Source organism: Pan troglodytes, chromosome 2 (assembly GCF_028858775.2).
Source record: "Pan troglodytes isolate AG18354 chromosome 2, NHGRI_mPanTro3-v2.0_pri, whole genome shotgun sequence".
Classification (NCBI taxonomy): domain Eukaryota; kingdom Metazoa; phylum Chordata; class Mammalia; order Primates; family Hominidae; genus Pan; species Pan troglodytes.
This window is the reverse complement of record NC_086015.1, coordinates 51,755,270-51,781,898: the sequence shown is the minus strand read 5'-3', so window position 1 is coordinate 51,781,898 and position 26,629 is coordinate 51,755,270. Positions and strand designations below refer to the sequence as shown.

General features: G+C 44.3%; 1 protein-coding gene across 4 annotated transcripts in view; it reads left to right on the top strand.

The window, feature by feature from the left end:
* The window catches only part of SMARCC1 (SWI/SNF related, matrix associated, actin dependent regulator of chromatin subfamily c member 1), a 195,230-nt gene that overhangs the window by 11,358 nt on the left and 157,243 nt on the right, over window positions 1-26,629 (top strand). For 3 of the 4 annotated variants that reach the window (XM_001154676.8, XM_016940956.4, XM_009445383.5), the window contains one exon: window positions 24,598-24,683. In XM_001154676.8, the coding sequence (XP_001154676.1) occupies window positions 24,598-24,683 (86 nt within the window). Of the gene's footprint in view, window positions 1-4,893; window positions 4,938-24,597; window positions 24,684-26,629 lie in introns of all 4 variants that reach the window. The other variant, XM_063805688.1, reaches the window with a different exon arrangement.

The following is a 26,629-nucleotide window of genomic DNA, read 5'->3' as shown; positions in this document are numbered from 1 at the left end:
TCCCAGGTTTAAGTGAGTCTTGTACCTCAGCCTCCCGAGTAGCTGGGAATTCAGGCACCTGCCACCACGCCTGGTTAATTTTTTTGTGTTTTTAGTAGAGACGGGGTTTCACCATGTTGACCAGGCTGGTGTTGAACTCCTGATCTCAGGTGATCCACCCGCCTCAGCCTCTCAAAGTGCTGGGATTATAGGTGTGAGCCACTGTGCCTGGTCCCAGGCTGGTCTTGAACTCCTGGGCTCAAGTGATCTTCCTGCCTTGGCTTTGCAAAGTCCTGGGATTACTGGTATGAGTAACCATGCCCAGCCTTATTATTTATTTTTTTTTTTGAGACAGTCTCACTCTGTCGCCCAGGCTAGAGTGCAGTGGTACAATCTCAGCTCACTGCAAGTTCTGCCTACCGGGTTCATGCCATTCTCCTGCCTCAGCCTCCCGAGTAGCTGGGACTACAGGCGCCCACCACCACACTGGCTAATTTTTTTTTTTTGTATTTTTAGTAGAGACGGGGTTTCACTGTGTTAGCTAGGATGGCCTCAATCTCCTGACCTCGTGATCTGCCTGCCTCGGCCTCCCAAAGTGCTGGGATTACAGGCGTGAGCCACCGTGCCCGGCCGCAGCCTTATTTTTACATGTCACTCTCTTATCCATTTAGGATTTGCCCTGGTAGTTAGTGTGGGAAATGGCAGATCCATTTTTCTGTTTTTTCCTTATGGTTATCTGGTTATTCCAGAAAAGTTTATTTAAAAGGGCTCCTTTTCTCCACTGATTGCAGCTCAGCAAATGTTAAGAATTTGATTAGGTGCAGGGTCCTAAGAATACAAACAAATACTTTATATTATTTGTCCTCAGGGGACTCACAGTCTAATGAGCTGTGTGAGTAGAGCCTTTGACTTACTTGGTGATGTCAGGAAATGTTTCTGTGGAAAAGGACATTTGAATTGTGTCTTGAAAGTTGAGTGTGAGTTCTTCAGCTAAGTGGGGGAGGATGGGATTTTCAGGCAGTGGTGGCAACACATAAAAGTGTTATGGTTGGCGGAGTGCGGTGGCTCATGCCTGTAATCCCAGCACTTTGGGAGGCTGAGGAGGGCGGATCATGAGGTCAGGAGATGGAGACCATCCTGGCTAACAAGGTGAAACCCCGTCTCTACTAAGTAGCTGGGATTACAGGCACCTGCCACTGCGCCCGGCTAATTTTTGTATTTTCTAGTAGACACAGAGGTTCACCATCTTGGCCAGGCTGGTCTCGAACTCCTGACCTCATGATCCGGCCACCTCTGCCTCTCAAAGTGCTGGGATTACAGGCGTGAGCCACTGTGCCCGGCCCTTTTTTTTTTTTTTTTTTTTTTTTGAGACGGAGTCTCGCTCTGTCATCCAGGCTGGAGTACAGTGGTGCGATCTCGGCTCACTGCAGCCTCCGCCTCCTGGGTTCAAGTGATTCTCATGCCTCAGCCTCCCCAGTAGCTGGGACTACAGGTGCCTGCCACCATGCCTGGCTCATTTTTGTATTTTTAGTAGAGACAAGGTTTCACCAGGTTGGCCACTCCTGGTCTTGAACTCCTGACCTCAGGTGATCTGCCCACCTCTGCCTCCCAAAGTGCTGGGATTACAGATGTGAGCCACCGCTCCCAGCTAGCTGCCTGATGTTTTTTATAACAAAAATTTAAACATACTTAAAAGTAAAAGCTTACAAGATTAGTATGAAGAACTTTTATTTTCTCTTCACTCAGAATCTACAGTTAACATTTTACCCATTTGCTTTATCATTATCATTTTCTGTGGGATGTGTGTGTGTTATGTATTTTATGTGTGAAAAATTTGAAAGTTCCATGTTCCTTTACAGCTAAAGTATCCATTTCCTGTTCTCTTACATTATGAACTGGGCTAGAATGATCAAATTAGCTATTGATTGAGGTTTTCAATAGTTTAATTCACTATAATATAGTACATATTGATTGCACTTTATTAATTGTAACATAATTTAGAGTAAAATTACAGATTACATCATATAAAGTATTTTACATAATACGATTGAAATTATATTGGGATTCTTAATTAGGAATGTATGAATCTTTTCAAAAATGGTGTTTTCAGAGAGTGTTATATGTAGGCTATTTGACTCCTGGGAACTAAACCATTATTTAGTTCCAGATTTTAAAATATTAGGGAAGAATATTTTTAGTCAGAAGCCGTAATTAAAAACAATTCCTGGTTTAGTGCCACTGGGAACCGATGTACTTGCCTTCCTCTCAAAATGGTGTTCAACACTTTCCCAGATGAAAGGGATTGATACAATCCATAATGGTATAGAACAAAATTCGATGAGATAGATAATTAACAAAGCAAAGAATGTTTCAGTGAGACATATAAATCACATACTTTAAAAAGTTTTTTCCCTGAGTAATCAGTATGGTATAAGAGTTTATGCTGGGCATGGCTCACACCTGTAATCTCAGCACTTTGGGAGGCCAAGGTGGTCAAAACTCTTGAGCCCAGGAGTTTGAAACTAGCCTGGGCAACATAGGCCCCATCTCTACAAAGAAATACAAGAAAAATTATCTGGGTGTGGTGGTGCCTGCATGCTTGTAGGCCCAGCTACTTGGGAGGCTGAGGTGGGAGGATCACTTGAGCCTGGGAGACAGAGATTGCAGTGAGCTGAGACTCTGTCTTAAAAAAAAAAAAAAAAAAAAAGAGTTCACTGTTTTTTTGTTGTTGTTGTCGTTGTCCAGGCTGGAGTGCAATGGCGCAATCTTGGCTCACTGCAACCTCTGCCTCCCGGGTTCAAACTATTCTCCTGCCTCAGCCTCCCGAGGACCTGGGATTACAGGCGCCCACCACCACGCCCAGCTAATTTTTGTATTTTTAGTATAGACGGGGTTTCTCCATGTTGGCCAAGCTGGTCTCGAACTCCTGAACTTGTGATCCACCCGCCTCGGCCTCCCAGGGTGCTGGGATTACAGGCGTGAGCCACCGCACCCGGCCGAGTTCACTATTTGGACTTTTTTTTTTTTTTTTTAATCAGAGTGGAGGCTGGGTGCGGTGGCTCACACCTTGTAATCCCAGCGCTTTGGGAGGCTGAAGTGGGTGGATCACCTCAGGTTGAGAGTTCGAGACCAGCCTGACCAACATGGAGAAACTCCATGTCTACTAAAAATAAAAAATTAGCCGAGTGTGGTGGTACATGCCTGTAATCCCAGCTACTCAGGAGGCCGAGGCAGGAGAATCACTTGAACCTGGGAGGTGGAGATTATAGTGAGCCGAGATTGTGCCCGTTGCACTCCAGCCTGGACAACAAGAGCAAAACTCCATCTCAAAAAAAAAAAAAAAGAAAAAGGAAAAGAAAAAAATCAGAGTGGACCTTTTTTTTCTTTTTGGAGACAGAATCATGCTCTGTTGCCCAGGCTGGAGTGCAGTGGTGTGATCTCGGCTCACTGCAACTTCTGCCTCCTGGGTTCAGGCGATTCTCCTGCCTCAGCCTCCCAAGTAGCTGGGACTACAGGCGCCCGCCACCACGCCTGGCTAATTTTTTTTTGTATTTTAGTAGAGATGGGGTTTCACTGTGTTAGCCAGGATGGTCTTGATCTGACCTCGTGATCCTCCTGCCTCGGCTTCCCAAAGTGCTGGGATTACAGGCGTGAGCCACCATGCCCGGCTAGAGTGGAACTTTATATAGTAACTTCCCAAGTCATGCTGGATGTCGGACAGCTGGCTCTTGTTCTATCAAATGCTGAGAGATTTAGAAAGAACCAAGCATTTCATAAGGCTAAGGCTAAAGGTATATTGCATTACCAAACACATGATTTGAAACAAAAAAAATTGCTAAGAAGATGTGGGTATAAAACAAAAAAGAAAAATATATTTTACCTTCACTACAAGTAAAGTTTCTAATTTTCCCACAAGCCCTCCAAGGCTTTAGTACGTGTGCATACATAATGTAAACATAATTGTAATAATAGGATAGAGCTGTTTTTCTTTTTTTGAGACAGGGTCTCTCTCACTCTGTCACTCAGGCTGGAGTGCAGTGGCATGATCTCAACTCACTGCATATTCGACCACGACTTTCCAGACTCAGGTAGATCCTCCCACCTCACCCTCCTGAGTAGTTGGGACAAGGATGCACCACTACACCCTGCTAATTTTTGTATTTTTTTTTTGTAGAGACAGGGTTTTGCCCTGTTGCCCAGACTGTTCTCGAACTCCTGGGCTCAGGCAGTCTTCCCGCCTTGGCCCCCCAAAGTCCTGGGTTTACAGACATGAGCCACAGTGCCCAGCCTAGAGCTGTTTTTTTATTCTGCATTTTAAAATGGATTATAAGCATCTGTGTTTAAAAAAACAGGAAAGCTCTGAGAGTAAGAAATGTAGAAGGTTAAGTGAGAGTCTCAAGTAACTGGATTTTAATTGTGTTTGGGAGATATCCAAGATTTTGTTTTCTTTTTTACGTGACACAGCTCCAGGAGATCTTGAGAACATGTACCCTTATGCCCAAAATTGTAAACCTGTCATTGCACTTAAAAAAATCATTTAGGCTGGGGGCAGTGGCTCACGCCTGTAATCCCAGCACTTTGGGAGGCTGAGGTAGGTGGATCACCTGAGGTCAGGAGTTCGAAACCAGCCTGGCCAACATGGTGAAACCCTGTCTCTACTAAAAATACAAAAATTACCTGGGCGTGGTGGCAGGCGCCTGTAATCCCAGCTGCTCGGGAGGCTGAGGCAGGAGAACTGCTAGACCCCAGGAGGCGGAGGTTGCAGTGAGCCAAGATCATGCCACTGTACTCCAGCCTGGGCGACAGAGTGAGACTCCATCTCAAAAAAAAAAAAAAATTAATTTGCAACTGGAGGAAAAATGTAGAATATTATATTCCTGAACTGATTTCACTCTGCTGTTGTATGAATTTCAGAATGGAGAGACTATCTTTGGGAACATGGGACTAGGAAGGAGACCGTAAGTGTTGTATATATATTTGAAGTGAGCATTTGAGTTTGTAGCTTAGAACTCTGTCTGATGAAAGTGGAATATAAGCACCTGTTTAAGCAAAATAGTGTAGGAAATTTACTTGTGGAATAATGGTTTAGTTTCTTTCTTTTTTTTTTTAAACAACTTCCTATTGCAAAATATATAGAAAGTGAGTAAAATAAATTTTGACTTAAATAATTATAAAGAGAACATCCGTTTAACCACAGTCCAGGTCAGAAATTGCTGACAACCCTAACAAACGTATGTGTTCCTTCCCCAACCATAAACTCCTCTTTTTCCCCACAGATAATCTTTTCCTTGCCGTTTTTTTTTTTGTGTATGTTTTTGTTTTTGAGACGGAGTTTCTCTCTTGTTGCTCAGGCTGGCGTGCAATGGCACGATCTCGGCTTACTGCAACCTCCGCCTCCCGAGTTCAAGCGATTCTCTTGCTTCAGCCTCCCGACTAGCTGGGATTACAGGCATGCGCCACCACGCCTGGCTAATTTTGCATTTTTGGTAGAGACAGGGTTTCTCCATGTTGTTCAGGCTGGTCTTGAACTCCCGACCTCAGGTGGTCTGCCTGCCTCAGCCTCCCAAAGTGCTGGGATTACAGGCGTGAGCCACCGCGCCTGGCCTCCTTGCTTTTCTTTATAGGTATCACTGTGTTAGTGTGCATCCCTGAATAATATAGTATTATGTTTTGCTTGTTTTTGAATTTTGTACTAATGAACTCATAGATATTCTTGTAACTTGGGGGCCATGTAGGAAATAATTTGCCAACATGGAGAAAACAAATAGTCTAACTGAACTGCTCAGCCACATACGTGTGGATAAAACAAATTACTGTAGAAGAATAGTTAAATCTGAAAAATCTAGTTAGCTAGCTTCTGGCCTTTATAATTCATGTGCAAGGGCAGTGAGCCTACATGATGTAGCATGACCAGTTAGATAGAGCTCAGTAGGCTGCAAAATATGGGCTGCTGTGCTGGAGACATGGACTAGTATTCCAGGCAGAGGGCATGCTGGACCAGGTGGTGGGCAAGGCTCTGGAAAGCTATATGATCAACTTCAGTGCAGGCTTGTACTCCGTACCATGTGGATTTGTAGGTAGAAACCTGAGTTCACTGACATTGTAATTATTTATTTGATTGATGTTTCATTTATTTATTTTTTCCATATTTTTACTTTTTTCATCTTTCTCTCTCTCCCTGTAATGTGTCCTCTAGCTTTGCTGAAGTATGGCCAATGTACAGTGAACAGTACATATTTAGCTGGGCACACTGGCTCATGCCTGTAATCCAGACTACTTGGGAGACTGAAGTAGGAGGGTCACATGAGGCAAGGAGTTTGAGACCAGCTTGAGCAACATATTGAGACCCTATTTATCAGAAAAACTAAAAATTAGTCGTGCATGGTGGTGTGTAATTGTAGTCCCAACTACTTGGGAGCTGACCCAGGAGGATCACTTGATCCCAGGAGTTAGAGGCTGCCATGAGTTACAGTAGTACTACTGCTGCACTCTAGCCTGAGTGATAGAGCGAAATCCCATCAGTATCTCTTTCTCTTTTTTTTTTCCTAAAGAGAAAGGCTGGGTGCAGTGGTTCATGCTTATAATCTTAGCATTTTGGGTGGCTGAGGCTAGAGGAGTCCTTGAGCCCAGGAGTTTGAGACCAGCCTGGACAGCATGGTGAGAGCCGTCTACAAAAAATAAAAAAAAATTAGCTTGGTGTGGTGGTGCATGCCTGTGGTCCCAGCTACTTGGGAGGCTGAGGTAGGAGGATCTCTTGAGCCCAGGAGTTTGAGGCTGCAGTGGGCTATAATCATGCCACTGCACTCCAGCCTAGGCGACAGTGAGTCCCTGTTTGAGGAAAAAAACCTAACTGAAGTATTTTGTGTTGTGAAAATATAGTGTAAACATAAAACAGAATACTGTATATATATATTTTTTTCTTAAAAAAAAATCTCAGCTGGGCACTGTGGCTCATGCCTATCTATAATCCCAACACTTTGGGAGGCCTAGGTGAGTGGGTCCTCTGAGCTCAAGAGTTTGAGACTAGCCTGAGCAACAATCTTGTGAAATTGAGCTTTTCTTAATATATCTACAAAAATGTAAAGTGTAATACTGACGTATTTTAAAGCAGTTGTCAGAACTCACTGAAAAAATTATGTTTTTATAATTTTTTTTTTTTTTTAGAGCTGGAGTCTCGCTATTGTTGCCCAGGCTGGTCCCAAACTCCTGGGCTCAAGCTATCCTCCTGCCTTGTCCTCTGAAAGTGTTGACCCAAAAGGGCTGGGTGTGGTGGCTCATGCCTGTAATCCTAACGTTTTGGGAGGCTGAGGCAGGAGGATCACTTGAGCCCAGGAACTCCAGACTAGCCTGGGCAACAAAGTTGAGACCCTGTCTCTAAAAAATATTGAAAAATAAAAAAGAGGAAAAGAAAGATTATTACTGTTGAAGAAGGAGATGCATTGAGGAGATGGATACACCTATTTTAAGGGAACTATCATTCAATGTTTTCTCTTTTTTTTTTTTTTTTTTTTTTGAGATGGAGTCTCGCTCTGTCGCCCAGGCTGGAGTGTAGTGGCGTGATCTTGGTTCACTGCAACCTCCGCCTCCTGGGTTCAAGCAATTCTCCTGCCTCAGCCTCCCGAGTAGCTGGGACTACAGGTGCCTGCCACCACACCTGGCTAATTTTTTGTATTTTTAGTAGAGACAGGGTTTCACCGTGTTAGCCAGGATGGTCTCGATCTCCTGACCTCGTGATCCGCCCACCTCGGCCTCCCAAAGTGCTGGGATTACAGGCGTGAGCTACTGCACCCAGCCACACCTGGCTAATTCTTATATTTTTAGTAGTGACAGGGTTTCACCATGTTGGCCAGGCTGATCTCAAACTCCTGACCTCAGGTGATTCTCCCATCTCGGCCTCCCAAAGTGCTGGGATTACAGGTGTGAGCCGCTGTGCCTAGCCTCATTCAACATTTTCTAAATTTATTTTCAATTGTTACGTGATTTGGTGGAACACCTGTAAATACGTTGAGCATAAAATGTTGTCATAGCCAGTTCTAACAAATGTGGTGGTGTGATTGAACTGGATAATACTATTTTGGGATGTTTTAGATGAGTCACAGTTCATAAGCTATCTCTTTCTGACACCTTTGAATTTCTTCCCAGTAAGTATGACTGACCTCATGGCAGGAATTCTCACCAACTGGATCAGTCTGGTGTAATGGAAAGGGTGGGAGTTGGAGGACTGTCACTTTAACAGTCTGTTTTCATTTGATTGAATAAACCATTTGGAACATGAAGTTAATAAGAAGGGGCTTACAGTTGGAGTTGGACTTGATCACTGGTTTTATAATTATTTCCTGGGGAGTACCTGTAGCATCTGAGAAGAGGGAGGGGAGGAGTAAATGCAGAGGGCTAAGAAGAATCTGTTGTCTTCAAGTTTCACTTTGAACAATTTTTCGTAATAGACCTCTCTCTGAGTTTCTAAAAATGTTCTGTGGCTAAGGAATAGGAGAAAGCAAGCTGGGCGTGGTAGCTCACGCCTGTAATCCCAGCACTTTGGGAGGCTGAGGCGGGCGGATTACCTGAAATCAGGAGTTCTGGACCAGGCTGGTCAACCTTGTGAGATCCTGTCTCTACTAAAAATAACAAAAAACATCCCAGCTATTCAGGAGGCTGAGGCAGGAGAATCACTTGAACCTGAGAGGCAGAGGTTGCAGTGAGCCAAGATTGTGCCACTGCACTCCAGCCTGGGCAACAGAGTGAGACTGTGTCTCAAAAAGAAAAAAATGAAATAGGAGAAAACTATTGAATTTGGCAAATGTTATGATCTCTCTTTCTGAACATTTCATGATCCGTATGTGAGAATGGTATTGTTTTGCCAAAATCATGCTGATTCTAGGACTTTGTGGAATGGATGAGGGAGAAAACAGAGATTAGCATATAGGTCTTGGAAGCAAGAATAAAAGGATGGACTTACGTGAAAGAAATCAGCAGTCGTAGTCACTTGAGTTGTCATCATCCATCAGGTCCAGTCTAGCAGGGAGGGAATAGCTTGAGAGACTTGAGACTGAGGCACAGATCTCTGTAGAACATGGGATTTATCCTGGCAAATACAGTGATCAAATTTAGGAGATTGGCTTTGATATAATACCATTATTTACCATATAATCTATCTTCACATTTCACCAGTTGTCTCAAAAATGTCCTTTATAAGATCCACACCAACACCACATATTTTATTTAGTTATATATTTTTAGTCTTATTTAATTTGAGATAATTCAGCCTGTCTTTTTTTTTTCTGAGATACTGCCTTGCTCTGTCACCCAGGCTAAAGTACAGTGGTATGGTCATAGCTCATTGCAGCCTTGACCTCCAGGGATCAACTGATCCACCTGCCTCAGCCTCCTGAGTGGCTGAGACCACAGACACATTCCACCACGCCTGGCTTTTCTTTTCTTTTTTTTTTTTTTTAGACAGAGTCTTGCTCTGTTACCCAGTCTGGAGTGTGGTAGCGCGATCTCAGCTCACTGCAGCCTCCCCTTCCCGGGTTCAAGCCATTCTCCTGTCTTAGCCTCCCGAGTAGCTGGGATTACAGGTGTGCACCACTACACCCAGCTAATTTTTGTATTTTTAGTAGAGATGGGGTTTCACCATGTTGGCTAGGCTGGTCTCGAACTACTGACCTCAAGTGATCTGCCTGCCTTGGCCTCCCAAAGTGCTGGGATTACAGGTGTGAGCCACAGCGCCTGGCCAAATTTTTTAATTTTTAATTTGATAGAGATAGGGTCTCACTGTGTTACCCAGGCTGGCTTTGAACTCTTGGACTGAAGAAGTCCTTCTGCCTTGGCCTTCCAAAGTACTGGGATTGCTGCTTTGAGCTACCACGCACAGCTGATTGACATTTGTTTGTTATGACTTACATTTTTGTTGTTTTTTGAGACAGAGTCTTGCTCCGTTGCCCAGGCTGGAGTGCAGTAGCACAATCTTGGCTCACTGCAATCTCCTCCCCCACCAGGTTCAAATGATTCTCCTGCCTCAGCCTCCCCAGTAGCTGGGATTACAGGCATGCACCACAACGCCCAGCTAATGTTTGTATTTTTAGTAGAAACTGGGTTTCACCATGTTGGCCAGGCTGGTCTCCAACTCCTGACCTCAGGTAACTGTCAGCCTTGGCCTCCCAAAGTGCTGAGATTACTGGCATGAGCCACTCCCTCTGGCCCATGACTTAACATTTTTGAAGCATGCAGACAAATGTTACATTTATAAAAATTTCTTTTTTTAAATTTTTTTGAGACAGCCTCTCTCTGTTGCCCAGGCTGGAATGCAGTGGTACGATCCTGGCTCACTGCAGTCTGCCTCCTGGGTTCATGCGATTCTCATGCCTCAGCCTCTAAAGTAGCTGATTAACAGGTGTGCACCACCATTCCCAGCTGATATTTTGTATTTTTGGTAGAGATGGGGTTTCACCATGTTAGCCATGCTGGTCTCAAACTCCTGGCCTCAAGTGATCTGCCCGTCTCGGCCTCCCAGAGTGGTGGGATTTCAGGCGTGAGCCACCATACCTGGCCTCAAATTTTTCTGTGTTATTGCTTATAGTTGTAATTTGTTTATTGTCATTGCTGTGTACGGGCTGATACATTTTTTCTTTTTCTTTTTTTTTTTGAGATGGAGTCTCGCTTTTGTTGCCCAGGCTGGAGTGCAATGGCGTGATCTCAGCTCACTGCAACCTCAGCCTCCCGAGTTCAAGCGATTCTCCTGCGTCAGCCTCCCAAGTAGCTGGGATTACAGGCACCCGCCACCACACCCAGCTAATTTTTTTGTATTTTTAGTAGAGATGAGGTTTCACCATGTTGGCCAGGCTGGTCTTGAACTCCTGACCTCAGGTGATCCGCCTGCCTCAGCCTCCCAAAGTGCTGGGATTACAGGCATGAGCCACTGCGCCTGGCTAAATTTTTTCTTTTCTTTTTTTTTTTTTTTGAGACGGAGTCTAGCTCTGTCCCAGACTGGAGTGCAGTGGTGGAATCTTGGCTCACTGCAATCTCCGCCTCCCGGGTTCAAGCTATTCTCCTGCCTCAGCCTCCCGAGTAGGTGGGATTACAGGCACGCCCCACCATGCTTGGCTAATTTTTGTATTCTTAGTAGAGACGGGGTTTCACCATGTTGGCCAAGCTGGTCTTGAACTCCTGACCTTGTGATCTGCCTGCCTCAGCCTCCCAAAGTGCTGGGATTACAGGTATGAGCCACCACGCCCAGCCTGATTTTTTTGCTAAAGGGACAGAGTGTACTGCATGCTGTGGCTCACTCCCATAATCCAAGCATTTTGGGAGGCTGAGGTGGGTGGATCACTTGAGTCCAGGAGTTCAAGACCAGCCTGGACAACATGGCAAAAGCTGGTCTCTACAAAAAAATACCAAAATTAGCCAGGCGTTTGGGAGGGCCCCTGTCGTCCCAGCTATTTGGGAGGCTGAGGTGGGAGGATTGCTTGAGCCAGGTGGCGAAGGTTGTAGTGAGCTGAGATTGCACCTCTGCACTATGGCCTGGATGAAAGTGACACCCTGTTTCTCCTCTTTTTTTTTTTTGGGGTCAGAGTTTCGCTCTTGTTGCCGCAGCTGGAGTGCAATGGTGCGATCTCAGCTCACCGCCACCACCGACTCCCTGGTTCAAGTGATTCTCCTGCCTCAGCCTCCTGAGTAGCTGGGATTACAGGCATGCACTACCACGCCTGGCTAATTTTGTGTTTGTGTTTATCTTGGCTAGGCTGGTCTCAAACTCCTGACCTCAGGTCATCCACCCACCTCGGCCTCCCAAAACGTAGGATTACAGGCGTGAGCCACCGCGCCCGGCCAACACCCTGTTTCTAAATAAATAAATTAATTAATTAATTAAAGGGACAGATAGTAAATATTTTAGATAGTAAATATTTTAGGCCTGTAGGCTCTGTGGACTCTGTTACAGCCACTCAGTGTAGTATGAAAGCAGCTATATACAATACGTAAATGAGTGTATGTATATGCAGTACATAATAAGTATGGCTGTGTACTGGTAAAACTTTAATTTTGATTTTTTTGAGATGGTACCCTGTTGTGTTACCAGGTTGGAGTGGTGTCCTGAATGAACACAGCTCACTGCAGCCTTGACCTCTAGGGCTTAAGCAATCCTCTTGTCTCAGCCTAGGCATATACTACCACGTGTGGCTAGTTTTTTTTTTTTTTTTTTTGCGAGGCTGAAGTGGGAAGATTGCCTGAGCCCAGGAGTTCAAAACCAGCCTGGGTTAGATAGTGAGACCACATCTCTACAGAATATTAAAATATTAGCGTTAGCATGTTGGCAAACTCCTGTGGTTGGAGCTACTTAGGAGGTTGAGGTGTGAGGATCACTTGAGCCCAGGAGTTGGAGGCTGCAGTGAGTAGTGATCATTCCACTGCACTCCAGCCTGGGTGACACAGTGAGACCCTTGTTGTTTTTCGATAGCTGTTTCATAATTTGCCAACAGTTGCTGTATAGTATTCCGTTGTGGGAATACACCACAATTTTTTTTATTCATTTTGCATTGATAGGCTTTTGGGGTAATTTGCAGCTTAGAGCTATTATAAATAGTGCTGTTGTGAATATTTTTATATATTTCTTTTGCTCAACTTAGATGTTTCTTTTGGTTGTGTTCTTAAGAGTTTACTTGCTATGTCATAGGTTGGTCAACTTTAGTAGATGTTGCTAAACAGGTTTCCACAGCAGTTCTACCAATTTATACTCCCACAAACAGTGTATGAGCATTCTGATTTTCTTTCTTTCTTTCTTTCTTTCTTTTTTTTTTTGACACGGAGCCTCGCTTTGTTGCCCAGGCTGGAGTGCAGTGGCGGGATCTCGGCTCACTGCAAGCTCCGCCTCCCTGTTTCATGCCATTTTCCTCCCTCAGCCTCCCGAGTAGCTGGGACTACAGGTGCATGCTGCCATGCCCGGCTAAGTTTTTGTATTTTTAGTAGAGATAGGGGTTCACCAGTTTCACGTGTTAGCCAGGATGGTCTCGATCTCCTGACCTCGTGATCCACCTGCCTCGGCCTCCCAAAGTGCTGAGATTACAGGCATGAGCCACCACACCTGGCTGAGTGTTCTGATTTTCTACTTTCTCACCAATCCTTGGAATCTTTTTGTCTTTTACATTTTGGTTATTTAGTAGATTTGTGGTTATAATGCATTATTTTCTAGTTGCTAATAACTAATTAATGTGAGCAACTTTATTTATTGGCCACTTGGCTATCCTTTTTTGAGAAGTACCTGTTTAAATCTTTTGCCTGTTTAAAAATTTGCACATTGGTCTTTCTCTCTCTCTTTTTTTCTTTTCTTTTTTGAAACTGGGTCTGGCCTAATCACCCAGGCTGGAGTACATTGGCTTGATCATAGCTCACTGCGGCCTCAAACGCCTGGGCTCAGAGGATCTTCCCACCTCAGCCTCCCAAGCAGCTGGGACTACCAGTCCACACCACCACACCCGGATAATTTTTTCTGTTTTTTTTGTAGAGACAGTCTCGCCTGATTGCCCAGGCTGATCTCAAACTCCTGGGCTCAAGTGATTCTCCCAGCTCAGCGTCCCAAAGTGCTGGGATTACAGGCGTGAGTCACCATACCTGGCTGAATTTTTCTTAGGTATTCTGGATATGGTTCATTGGTCAGAAATATTTATTCCAGATCTCTTCTCCCACTTAATAGTTTATGTTTTTACTCTCATAATGATGTCCTTTGATGAGCAGAGGTTTGTAATTGTCATATACAGCAGGAAACGGTAAACTTTTTCTGTAAAATACCAGATATTTTGGGCCTTTTGGGTCATATGGTTTGTGATGCAAGTACTTGCTTTTGCTGCTATTGTGTGAAAGTAGCCACAAGAAATACATGAATGTGAATTTGCTTCAGTAAAACTTTACAAAAACAAGAGTGGACTACATTTGACCCGTGGACCATTATTTGCCATTTCCTGATACAGAACAATTTAGTAAAATTTTTCTGTGTTGTTAATACTTTTTGTGTTCTTATAGAAATCTTTGCCTTTTTTTTTTTTTTTTTTTTTTTTGAGACGGAGTTTCGCTCTTGTTGCCCAGGCTGGAGCGCAATGGCGCGATCTCAGCTCACTGCAACCTCCGCCTCCCGGGTTCAAGCGATTCTCCTGCCTCAGCCTCTTGAGTAGCTGGAGTTACAGGTATGCGCCACCATGCCTGGCTGGTTTTGTATTTTTAGTAGAGACGGGGTTTCTCCATGTTGGTCAGGCTGGTCTCGAACTCCTGACCTCAGGTGATCTGCTTGCCTAGGCCTCCCAAAGTGGTAGGATTACAGGCATGAGCCACCACGCCTGGCCAGAAATCTTTGCCTTTTCTGAAGTCATGTATATATTCTACTGTATTTTCTTCAAGAAGCTTTATTATTTATTTATTTTGAGATGCAGTATTGCCCTGTAGCCCAGGCTGGAGTGCAATGGCGCGATCTTGGCTCCCTGCAACCTCTGCCTCCTGGGTTCGAATGGTTCTGCTGCCTCAGCTTCCTGAGTGGCTGTAGCTGGGATTACAGGCGCCCGCCACCACGCCCAGCCTTTTTTTTTTTTTTTTTTTTTTTTTTTTTTTTTTTTTAAGATAAAGCCTGGCTCTGTCACCCAGGCTGGAGTGCAGTGGCACCATCTCAGCTCACCGCAACCTCCGCCTCCCGGATTCAAGCGATTCCCTTGCCTCAGCCTTCAGAGTAGCTGGGATTACAGGTGCCTGCCACCACGCCTGGCTACTTTTTGTATTTTTAGTAGAGATGTGTTTCACCATGTTGGTCAGGCTGGTCTCGAACTCCTGACCTTGTGATCGGCCCGCTTCGGCCTCCCAAAGTGCTGGGATTACAGACATGAGCCACCGCGCCTGGCCTATTTTTTGTATTTTTAGTAGAGACGGAGTTTAACCATGTTGGCTAGGGTGGTCTCGAACTCCTGACCTCATGATCCGCCTGCCTTGACCACCCAAAGTGCTGGGATTACAGGCATGAGCCACCGTGCCTGGCCTGTTTTACATTTTAAACTTATAATTCTTTTTTTTTTTAATTCACTTTTTATTTAATTAGTTTTTATTTCTTTTTTTTTTTTTGAGACAGAGTCTTGCTCTGTTGCCCAGGCTGGAGTGCAGTGGCGCGATCTCAGCTCACTGCAAGCTCTGCCTCCCGGGTTCACGCCATTCTCCTGCCTCAGCCTCCCAAGTAGTTGGGACTACAGGCTGCCACCGTGCCTGTCTAATTTTTGTATTTTTTTTTAGACGGGGTTTCACCTTGTTAGCCAGGATGGTCTCGATCTCCTGACCTCATGATCAGCCCTCCTCAGCCTCCAAAAATGCTCCGGTTACAGTCATGAGCCACCGTGCCCGGCCTTAATTAATTTAGTTTTTGAGACAGACTCTCACTCAGACTGAAGTGCAGTGGTGCGATCTTGGCTCACTGCAGCCTCCACCTTCTGGTTTCAACCAGTTTTCCTGCCTCGGCCTCGCGAGTAGCTGGGATTACAGATGTGCATAACTGCCCGGATAATTTTTATTTATTTATTTATTTTTGAGACAGAGTCTTGCTCTGTCATCCAGGCTGGAGTGCACTGGCACGATCTCAGCTCACTGCAGCCTGTGCCTCCTGGGTTCAAGCGATTCTCCTGTCTCAGTTTCCCAAGTAGCTGGGATTACAAGTGCCCGCCACCATGCCTGACTAATTTTTCTATTTTTAGTAGAGACAGGGTTTCACCATGTTGGCTAGGCTGGTCTCGAACTCCTGACTTACAGTGGTTTGCTTGTTTTGGCCTCCCAAAGTTCTGGCATTACAGGCGTGGGGCACTGTGCCTAGCCTAGGGTTGTATTTTTTACCTTGCATGATTACCACTTTGACTTTTAGTTGTTTCTTTTTTTTGCTCCCTTTGATTTTTGCACCTGGGGATTTGCTTTCTTTCTAGGAATTCAGCTGCTCATTTAAAATAATGCGTGTTACTTTTACCCAACATTTCTACATGTTTATAGTGGTAGAGTGTAATAGTTCTTTAGTATACAATATTGCTGGAGCCAGCAACACTTTTCTCATCTGTAAAATGGGTGTAAAAGAGTAAAGTTCAGGCCAGGAGCCGTGGCTCACACCTGTAATCCCAACACTTTGGGAGGCCGAGGCTGGTGGATCACGAGGTCAAGAGATCGAGACCATCCTGGCCAACATGGTGAAACCCTGTCTCTACTAAAAATACAAAAATTAGCTGGGTGTGGTGGCGCGCGCCTGCAGTCCCAGCTACTGAGGAGGCTCAGGCAGGAGAATTGCTTGAACCTGGGAGGCGGAGGTTGCAGTGAGCTGAAATTGCACCACTGCACTCCAGCCTGGCGACAGAGCGAGACTCAGTCTCAAAAAAAAAAAAAAAAGAGTAAAGTTCATATGCTTGTTGTGACAAGTAAATGAGGAAATAAGTCAAAAGTGCTTCATGATAAATTCTCAGTGATTGGTGTCAATGCTAATACTTTTTGTTGTCTCCAAGACTATTACGGTAGCAGTGACCTATCATTAGAGGTGCTGATAATAATACAAATTCCAAATAAGTTTAATAGATAAGTAAATGTATGGAATTTTTGACGTGTGTCATTTTATTTTGTGAGGTATAAGAATTCTGGAATTTAAATGATGTATTTTTTTCTCTTTCAACCATTTTCAAAGTGTGAGGATGACTTTGTGATTTCTTGTGAACTTTCTTGGTTTCTTGGACACATTCTCTGCTTATTTACTACTTCACATCCCTTTTCTGGCACAGTCATTTATTGACTGATAGACCTAAACATAGTGTTAGAAATGTGAATACTCCTTTCATAGAAACACGTTTCTTTTTACCAATTGTTAGCACTACTTTGTCTTTTTTTTTTTTTTTTTGAGATGGAGTTTTGCTCTTGTTGCCCAGACTGGAGTGCAGTGGCGCAATCTCAGCTCACTGCAACCTCCGCCTCCCGAATTCAAGCGATTCCTGCCTCAGCCTCTCGAGTAGCTGGGATTACAGGCGTGCACCACCACGCCCAGCTGATTTTTTTTGTATTTTTAGTAGAGACGGGGTTTCACCTTGGCCAGGCAGGTCTTGAACTCCTGACCTCAGGTGATCCGCCCGCCTCGGCCTCCCAAAGTGCTCAGATTACAGGCATGAGCCATCGCACCCGGCCTACTTTGTCTTTTATGAATAAATAAAGGAATAAAGAAATAAGGAATCCATGGCACAAATTATTGTAGTAGATTTATCTTCTCTTTTCTTCTTTTTTTTTTTTTGGAGATGGAGTCTCGCTCTGTTGCCCAGGCTGGAGTGCAGTGGCGCGTTCTCAGCTCACTGCTACCTCCACCTCCCGGGTTCAAGTGATTCTCGTGTCTCATCCTCCTGAGTAGCTGGGACTACAGACGTGTCCCACCACGTCCGACTAAGATGGGGTTTTACCATGTTGGCCAGGATTGTCTCAGACTCCTCACCTCGTGATCCGCCCCCCTTGGACTCCCAAAGTGCTGAGATTACAGGCGTGAGCCATAGTGCCCGGCCTAGATTTATTCTAAGTTTCATTCAGCTCAGCAAGATTTTAGGTGGGCTATAAATAAGTAGGGTGAGACCACTTATATATACCCAGGATAAGATCAGATTAAATTTCCAATAGAGTCAGCCAGGGATAGCATTGTTTATTAAAAGCAATTGGGTCACACAGTTGAGAGTAGAGGCAGCCTGTTAGAGTTGACTTTGACCCCCCGAGTCTCTAATTGGAGTGTTCAGCTGTTGAGATACTCATATAAGGCATCATTTTGCTGGCTCTAGAAATTTCAGTTTTTGCTTTTTTTTGTTTGTTTTTTTCAGACAGGACTGTGATCATGGGTCACTGCAGCTTCAGCCTCCTAGGCTCAACTAGCCCTCCTGACTCAGCCTACTGGGTAGCTGGGAGGTACATCCTACCATACCGGGCTAATTTTATTTTAATTATTTTCTAGAGACAGGGTTTCGCTCTGTTATGTTGCTCAGGGTGTTCTTGTACTCCTGGCCTGAAGTGATCCTCCTGTCCCGGCCTCTCAACGTGTTAGAATTACAGGTGCGAGCCACTGCATCTGGCTGCCTTTTTATTCTTTAGGTTTTCCAATACGAATTAACAAGTATTTGCTCTAACATCCTGTGCTTTTTATTTAGGGAATGTTTAAGAACTATACTCATTTTGAATTAGGGCAGGGCCTCTTCAGCATGGGGGTTTATAGGATGGGGCTGGAATGGGAGATACAGTCAAGGTTCAGTGAATGTCTCTAAGAAGTTTCTTGTTCCTATCTCCAGCTTTCCATTACCTGACTTTGATTTCTCACGTTTTCATTTGGGTGATTGTGCTACTGAGCTTTTTTGAGCCAATCCCAAGTCCGTTTCTATCCCAAATCCATTTGTGTGCAAGCCGTAAGAATCCTTGATGTATGGATAGGCCTTGCCCCTGCCAGTACCATTTTATTCTGCCACATCTGTAGAGGTTTGTTGTTGTTGTTGTTGTTTTTGAGATGAAGTCTCGCTCTGTCACCCAGGCTGGAGTACAGTGGCGCAATCTCAGTTCATCGCAACCTCTGCCTCCCGGGTTCAAGTGATTCTCCTGCCTCAGCCTCCTGAGTAGCTGGGATCACAGATGTGTGCCACCATGTCCTGCTAATTTTTTTGTATTTTTAGTAGTAATGGAGTTTCACCATGTTGGTCAGGCTGATCTTGAACTCCTGACCTCGTGATCCACCCTCCTCTGCCTCCCAAAGTGCTAGGATTACAGGCGTGAGCTACTGCGCCTGGCCAAGGTTTTTATCTCGTTGAACTTCATTATTGGAACGAGTACCTTTGATAGGTTCATGAGTTCCCTCTATTCCTTTTTATTTATTTTTATTTTTAAATAATATAGACAACGTCTCCCTATGTTACCCAGGCGGGTCTCGAACTCCTGGGCTCAAGAGATCTTCCTACTGTGGCCTCCCAAAGTGCTGGGATTACACTACTTTTATGTATATTTTACCACTGGAAAATTGAATGTCAGTTTTGTTTTCTTTTTTTTTTTTTGAGACAGAGTCTTGCTCTGTTGCCCAGGCTGGAGTGCAGTGGCGTGATCTCAGCTCACTGCAACTTCCGCCTCCTGGGTTCAAGCGATTCTTCTGCCTCAGCCTCCCAAGTAGCTGGGACTACAGGTGCCTGCCACCATGCCCAGCTAATTTTTGTATTTTTGGTAGAGACAGGGTTTCCCCATATTGGCCAGGCTGGTCTTGAACTCCTTACCTCGTGATCAGCCTGCCTTGGCCTTCCAAAGTGTTGGGATTATAGGCATGAACCACCACGCCTGGCCATCTGTTTTCTACTTCATTCTCATCATCTGTCCCTGTAGTGGCTGAATAAAAGTTACTTTGTCGGCCAGGCGCGGTGGCTCACGCTAGTAATCCCAGCACTTTGGGAGGCTGAGGCGGGCGGATCACCTAAGGTCAGGAATTCAAGACCAGCCTGGCCAACCTGGTGAAACCCTGTCTCTACTAAAAATACAAAAATAAGCCTGGCGTGGTGGCACGTGTCTGTAATCCCAGCTACTCAGGAGGCTGAGGCAGGACAGTCCCTTGAACCCGGGAGGCAGAGGTTGCAGTCAGCTGAGATTGCGCCACTGCACTCTAGCCTGGGTGACAAGAGTGAGACTCTGGCTCAAAAAAAAAAAAAAAAATTACTTTGTCTTAAGCCTATATTTGGTAATGATTTCATTTTTCAAATTTAATATCTGTTGAGAAATTGACCTTAAATTATTTATATAGATGTTTTATTGTTATGGCCAGCTCAGTATATATTTCTGAGTAGCGTGGATCTCTAATTTTAAGTGGTGTCAATATAGTTGAACCGTTGAGAAAATTCAGATTACCTATGTTGTCAGGTGGCACATTGCTGAATATTGGTGATAGATTTGAATAAGCACTGTTCCTGTCCACAAGGAATTCATATTCCACGTTAAATATATGAATCAGTCATGTCACTATTATGCTGAAGTGCAATAGTGATTACATGCATGGTTTGAGGAGAACATTTTAGACCAATCTGGGGATTTAGGGAAGGCTTTCTGTAGGAGAGGTAAGTCTCATTCTACTGTAGTAGATACCCACCTATTACATTAGTCTATTTATTTATTTATTTATTTTTGAGATGGAGTTTCGTTCTGTCGCCAAGCTGGAGTGCCCTGGCGCGATCCCGGCTCACTGCATCCTCTGCCTCTCGGGTTCAAGTGATTCTCCTGCCTGAGCCTCCCAAGTAGCTGGGACTACAGGCGTGCACCACCACACCCAGCTAATTTTTGTATTTTTAGTAGAGACATGGTTTCACCATGTTGGCCAGGATGGTCTTGATCTCTTGACCTTGTGATCCGTCCACCTTGGCCTCCCAAAGTGTTAGGATTATTGGCATGAGCCACCGCGCCCGGCCTACATTAGTCTATTTTAAGATGTCAGCACTACAGAATTATAATGACTTGTGCATTTTCTTTCTTTTTTTTTTTTTTTTTTGAGACGGACTCTTGCTCTGTCACCCAGGCTGGAGTGCAGTGGCACGATCTTGGCTCACTGCAAGCTCCATGTCCCGGGTTCATGCTATTCTTCTGCCTCAGCCTCCTGAGTAGTTGGGACTACAGGCGCCTGCCACCACGCCCGGCTAAGTTTTTGTATTTTTAGTAGAGACGGGGTTTCACCATGTTAGCCAGGATGGTCTCGATCTCCTGACCTCGTGATCCACCCGCCTCGGCCTCCCAAAGTGCTCGGATTATAGGCATGGGCCACCTTTTTTATTTGCCTGCCCCCTCCCTCTATCCCTCTCCCCGCCACCAAACTCTCTCTTTCTCTCTCTCTGTCTCTTTCTGTGTGTGTGTGTGTGTGTGTGTGTGTGTGTGTGTGTGTAATTTAGAGGGTCTCACTTTGTGTGTGTGTGTGTGTGTGTGTGTGTTTAATTTAGAGGGTCTCACTTTGTCATCCAGGCTGGAGTGCGGTGGTGTGGTCACAGCTCACTGTAGCCTCAACTTCCCCAGCTCAAGCAATCCATTTACCTCAGCCTCCTGAGTTGCTGGGACCACAGGCATGTGCCACTATACACGGCTCATTTTTGTTTTATAATTTATTTTACAGATGAGGTTTCGCTATGTTGCCCAGGATGGTCTTGAACTCCTGGTCTCATATGATCCTGCCTCGTTGGCCTCCCAAAGTGCTGGTTTTATAGGCGTGAGCCACTGTGCCTGGCCTATTTATTTTTTAAAATTTTATGTATATTTAATTGTGTTAGAATATCTGTAACAAAATATGCCATTTAAATGATTTTTATTTGTTGTTTGAGATAGGGTCTCCCTCTGTTACAGTGGCATGACATCAGCTCACTTCAACCTCCGCCTCCCATGTTCAAGTGATCCTCCCACCTCAGCCTCCCAAGTAGCTGGGACTGCAGGTGCGTGCCACCACGCCCGGCTAATTTTTGTATTTTTTGGTAGAGATGGGATTTCACCATGTTGGCCAGGCTTGTCCCAAACTTCTGACCTCAAGTGATCCACCCAACTCGGCCTCCCAAAGTGCTGGGATTACAGGATACTTTTTATTTTTATTTATTACTATTTTTTTTTAAACAGATGAGGTCTCACTATGTTGACCAGGTTGGTCTTCTACTCTTGGGCCCAAGTGATCCTCCTGCCTCAGCCTCCCAAAGGTTTGGGATTATGGGATGGAGAAACTATGCTCACTTCTGTATCTATTAAACAATAACTTTCATTCCTTGTCCCTCTTTCCTTGGCAACCACCATTCTGCTTTTTGTCTTTTTAATGTTTGCCACCTATGTGGTTCTTTCCAGTATATTATTTTGTAGTAATAGTTTTTAGAGAAAAAAATGCATGGGTGTTTCTAATAACACTTCATCTTATTTAGCCTATTCGATGCTCAGTTTATATTGTTTTTACCTTCATAATGTGGAAATTATTCACCATTTCGTTTAATTTGAGCTATATTTTTAATCTGTAAAACACAGATCTCTTGAATTGTGGCATAGATTTTAGCTATTAGTTATAGTTTTATATAGTTACACCACATTTTTATGGTCATTAAAATATTATAATAGGCCGGGTGCGGTGGCTCATGCCTGTAATCCCAGCACTTTGGGAGGCCAAGGTGGGCGGATCACTTGAGATCAAGAGTTTCAGATCAGCTTGGCCAATATGGCAAAAGTTTGTCTTTTAAATATGCAAAAAACAGAAAAAAAGTTAGCCAGGCGTATTGGCACTTGCTTGTAATCCCAACTACTTGGGAGGCTGAGATACGAGAATTCCTTGAACCCGGAAGGCAGAGGCTACAGTGAGCCATGATCACCCAGCTGTACTCCAGTCTGAGCAACACAGTGAGACCCTGTTTCAAAAAGATAAAAAAGTATAATAAAAGTGTTCACTTACAATTTTTGCATAATTTATGTTTTTATTTTTATTTTTATTTTTTTTTGTTGAGACAGTCTCACTGTGTCGCCCAGGCTGGAGTGCAGTGGCGTGATCTTGGCAACCTCTGCCCCTGGGTTCAAGCGATTCTCCTGCCTCAGCCTCCCGAGTAGCTGGGATTACATGCGCCCGCCACCATGCCTGGCTAATTTTTGTATTTTTAGTAGAGATGGGGCTTCACCATGTTGGCCATGCTGGTGGCAAACTCCTCACCTCACATGATCCACCCGCTTTGGCCTTCCAAAGTGCTGGGATTACAGGCGTGAGCCACCACGGCTGGCCTAATTTTTGTATATTTATAGTCAAGAATTTATAAGGCGAAGAAGTCCACTATCCTTATATTTCTTTTTTTCTTTTGTTTCTTTGTGACAAAGTTTCACTTCCTTGCCCAAGCTGGCCTCAAACTCCTGGCTTCAAGCAGTCCTCCCTTCCTCCCTGCCTTCTTTCTCAACCAGAGTACTGGGGTTACAGGCATTTTCTTTGGAACCATTTTGATTTAATTTTTTAATAAAAAAATTTGTTTTTTGAGATAAGGTCACACTCTGTCACCCAGGCTGGATTTGTCACCATCACAGTTCACTACAGCTTGACTTCCCATGCTCATGCAATCCTCCTACCTCAGCCTCCTGAGTAGGTGGGACTATAGGCGTGTGCCACCATGCCTGGCTAATTTTTATATTTATATTTATATTTATATTTTTTTGAGACAAATTCTGGTCTTATTGCCCAGGCTAGAGTATAGTGGCATGGTCTCAGCTCACTGCAACCTTTGCCTCCCAGGTTCAAGCCATCCTCCTACCTCAGCCTCCCAGTAGCTGGGGCTACAGACACACTCCCCCCATGCCTGGCTAATTTCTTTTGCATTTTTTGTTGAGACGGGGTTTCACCATGTTGCCCAGGCTGGTCTTGAACTCCTGTGCTCAAGCCATCTGCCCGCTTCGGCCTGCCAAATGCTGGGATTACAGGTGTGAGCCACTCTTGCACCTGGCCTAATTTTTAAATTTTTTGTAGAGGTAGGATCTCACTGTGTTGCCCAAGCTGGTCTCAGACTCCTGGGGTCAAGTGATTCTTTCACCTTGGTGTCTCAAAATGTTAGAATTACTGGTGTGTAGCCAGGCGCGATGGCTCATGCCTGTAATCACAGCACTTTGGGAGGTTGAGGCGGGCAGATCACCTGAGGTTGGGAGTTCGAGACCAGCCTGGCCAACATAGAGAAACCCTGTCTCTACTAAAAATGCAAAATTAGCCGGGCGTGGTCATGCATGCCTATAATCCCAGCTACTTAGGAGGCTGAGGCAGGAGAATCACTTGAACCTGGGAGGCGTAGGTTGCAGTGAGCCGAGATAGCACCATTGCACTCCAGCCTGGGCAACAAAAGCAAAACTCTATCTCAAAAAAAAAAAAAAAAAAAAAAAAATTACTGATGTGAGCCACTGCTCCTGGCCTATATTTAGCTTTTAAAAATCTTTCTTTTGACAGACTAATTACTCAAATTATAATATGTTTATGGAATTTAAAAGGAATTCTTTTGGGGAGGGGTATGGGGTCTTGCTATATTGTCCAGGCTGGTTTTGAATTTCTGTGCTCAAGTGATTCTTTCATCTCAGCCTCCCAAGTAGCTGCGACTATAGGTGTGAGCCACTGTACTGGCTACAAGAAAGTAGTTTCAGTTCAGTTTATTTCATTTGATTTTTCTTGAGACAGCATCTCACTCTGTCATCCAGGGCTGGAGTGCAGTAGGGCGATCAGGGCTCACCGCAGGCTCAACCTCTCAGGCTGAAGTGATCCTCCCACCCCAGCCTCCTGGATAGGATTGCAGGTGTGTGCCACAATGCACAGCTAATTTTTAAATTTTTTTCTAGAGACTGGATCTCCCTGTGTTGCCCAGACTGGTCTTGAACTCCTGGGCTTAAGTGATCCTCCTGTTTTATGCTCCCAGAGTGTTGGGATTACAGGCATGAGCCACCATGCCCAGCCTAATCTACTTTTAGAAAAATGTATTGATTCCTCAGTTTATTCAAGAAGATGTTTAAGGAGGTTGTTTAATTAGTATTTGTTTATATATTTGAATTTATAAAACTTAGAATTCAGACATGAGTAATTTTGTCAGAAGCTTTATTTTTCTCATGTGTAATTTGTATCATTTTTAGGCAAAGTGTTTCATGGATTTCAAAGCTGGAGGCACCTTATGTCACATTCTTGGGGCTGCTTACAAGTATAAAAATGAACAGGGATGGTAAGTTTTTGTATTTGTTTGCATGTTTTGATCTTAAGTTATTTACTTTTAAGTCCTGTTTCCTTGTGTTAGAAAACCCTGTAAGCACATGATGATTAATGTGTTTTACCAAGAGCCCTAATTTACCTTGTTTCTACATCCAAGAAAAATATCAAGCAACCACGTATTTATTTATTTTTGAGACAGGGTCTTAAAAATAGGACCAACCAAGGCTGTTGGCAAGGCTAGAAGTGCGGTGGTGCAATCTCAGGTCACTGCATCCCGCGCCTCAGATTCAAGCAATTCTCATGCCCCAGCCTCCTGAGTAGCTGGGACTGTAGGCGTGCACCACCATGCCTGGCTAATTTTTCTATTTTTATTAGAAATAGGGTTTTGTCATGTTGGTCAGGCTGCTCTCAAACTCCTGGCCTCAAGCACTCCACCCATCTCAGCCTCCCAAAGTGCTGGGATTACAGGCATGAGCCACCGCACCCGGCCACAACCAAGTATTTATTAGGGAAGTGATTTCTTATATTTGATTTTTATAGTAACAGGTGTACATTGTTAGCAAATTAGAAGGTAGGCTTGCCATGAAATGTGTGTGTATAATGAACTCATACATTATATTTGAAGTGGATTTGTTTGTTTGTTTTGTTTTTTTGAGACTTAGTTGCGCTTTCTCGCCCAGGCTGGAGTGAAGTGGCGCGATCTCAGCTCACTGCAACCTTCCAGTGATTCTCCTGCCTCAGCCTCCTGAGTAACTGGGATTATAGGCACCTGCCACCACATGCCCAGCTAATTTTTGCATTTTTAGTAGAGATGGGGTTTCACCATGTTGGCCAGGCTGGTCTCGAACTCCTGACCTCAGGCGATCTACCTTCCAAGGTGCTAGGATTACAGGTGTGAGCCACCGTGCCTGGCCAGATTGCAGTTTTAAGAGATAAAGTTATCTAGGCCTTCAAGAGTATTCCATTTTGCTATCCTCAGGACAGGGATAAAAGGAGAAATACAGATCTTTGCCTAGGTCAGTGTTGGAGATAGATTGAGAATCCCTGCAGATATTCCTGCCATTTTGCTCCCTTCAGTCTTTTCCCCTTTTCTAGCTGTCTCTTGGTACTATTTCTTTTTTTTCTCTTGAACTCTGGAGTTTCCATCAGTTACTGGGACTAGTGATGTCCTGAGCTGTGGGGTTGTCAGGGACAGTTCACAGGGTAGGGTTGGGGGAGTGGAGTATATTGTCCTGAAATTGTTCGGTATTTTCAGTTGAGTTAGCTGTGCACAGTTTATAACCTTAGCATCTTTCCAGGAGAATACACATGTAATTTATATATTTTACTTTAAAAGTTAAGCTAACCCAATACTTTATGGTTGGGAAGTGCAAATAAATATTTAGATCAACAATAAGGACAAGTGTGTAATTAAATAAATTATTTATATAGTAAATAGTAGGAGATACAAACTTACATGTGTATTTACTGAAACTTTTTATATATGGATGGTGTTTAATAGATATTGATTTGGATCACCTGAGGTCAGGAGTTCGAGTCCAGACTGGCCATCATGGCGAAACCCTGTCTCTACTAAAAATACAAAAAAAATTAGCCAGACTTGGTGGCAGGCACTTGTAATCCCAGGTACTCAGGAGGCTGAGACAGGAGAATTGCTTGAACCCGGGAGACGGAGGTTGCAGTGAGCTGAGATTGCGCCACTGCACTCCTGCCTGGGCTGTCTCCAAAAAAAAAGATATTGACTAAAGTAGCATGAGACTTGTTTCTTTTTGTTATCAGAGGTAGCTCTCTGTTTTCCAGTTCTGTGTCTAGCTCTGATGTTGGACCTCTCACGATGGTATTCCCTATCTAGGAGCAATGGCATGTCTCTGTACTTGTAGAGATGGTTTGTACCCTACTGTTAACTCTGGGTTCCCAGTTGGAACTCTTTTCTGTCCTTGGTTCTTGTTTAGCTTTTAT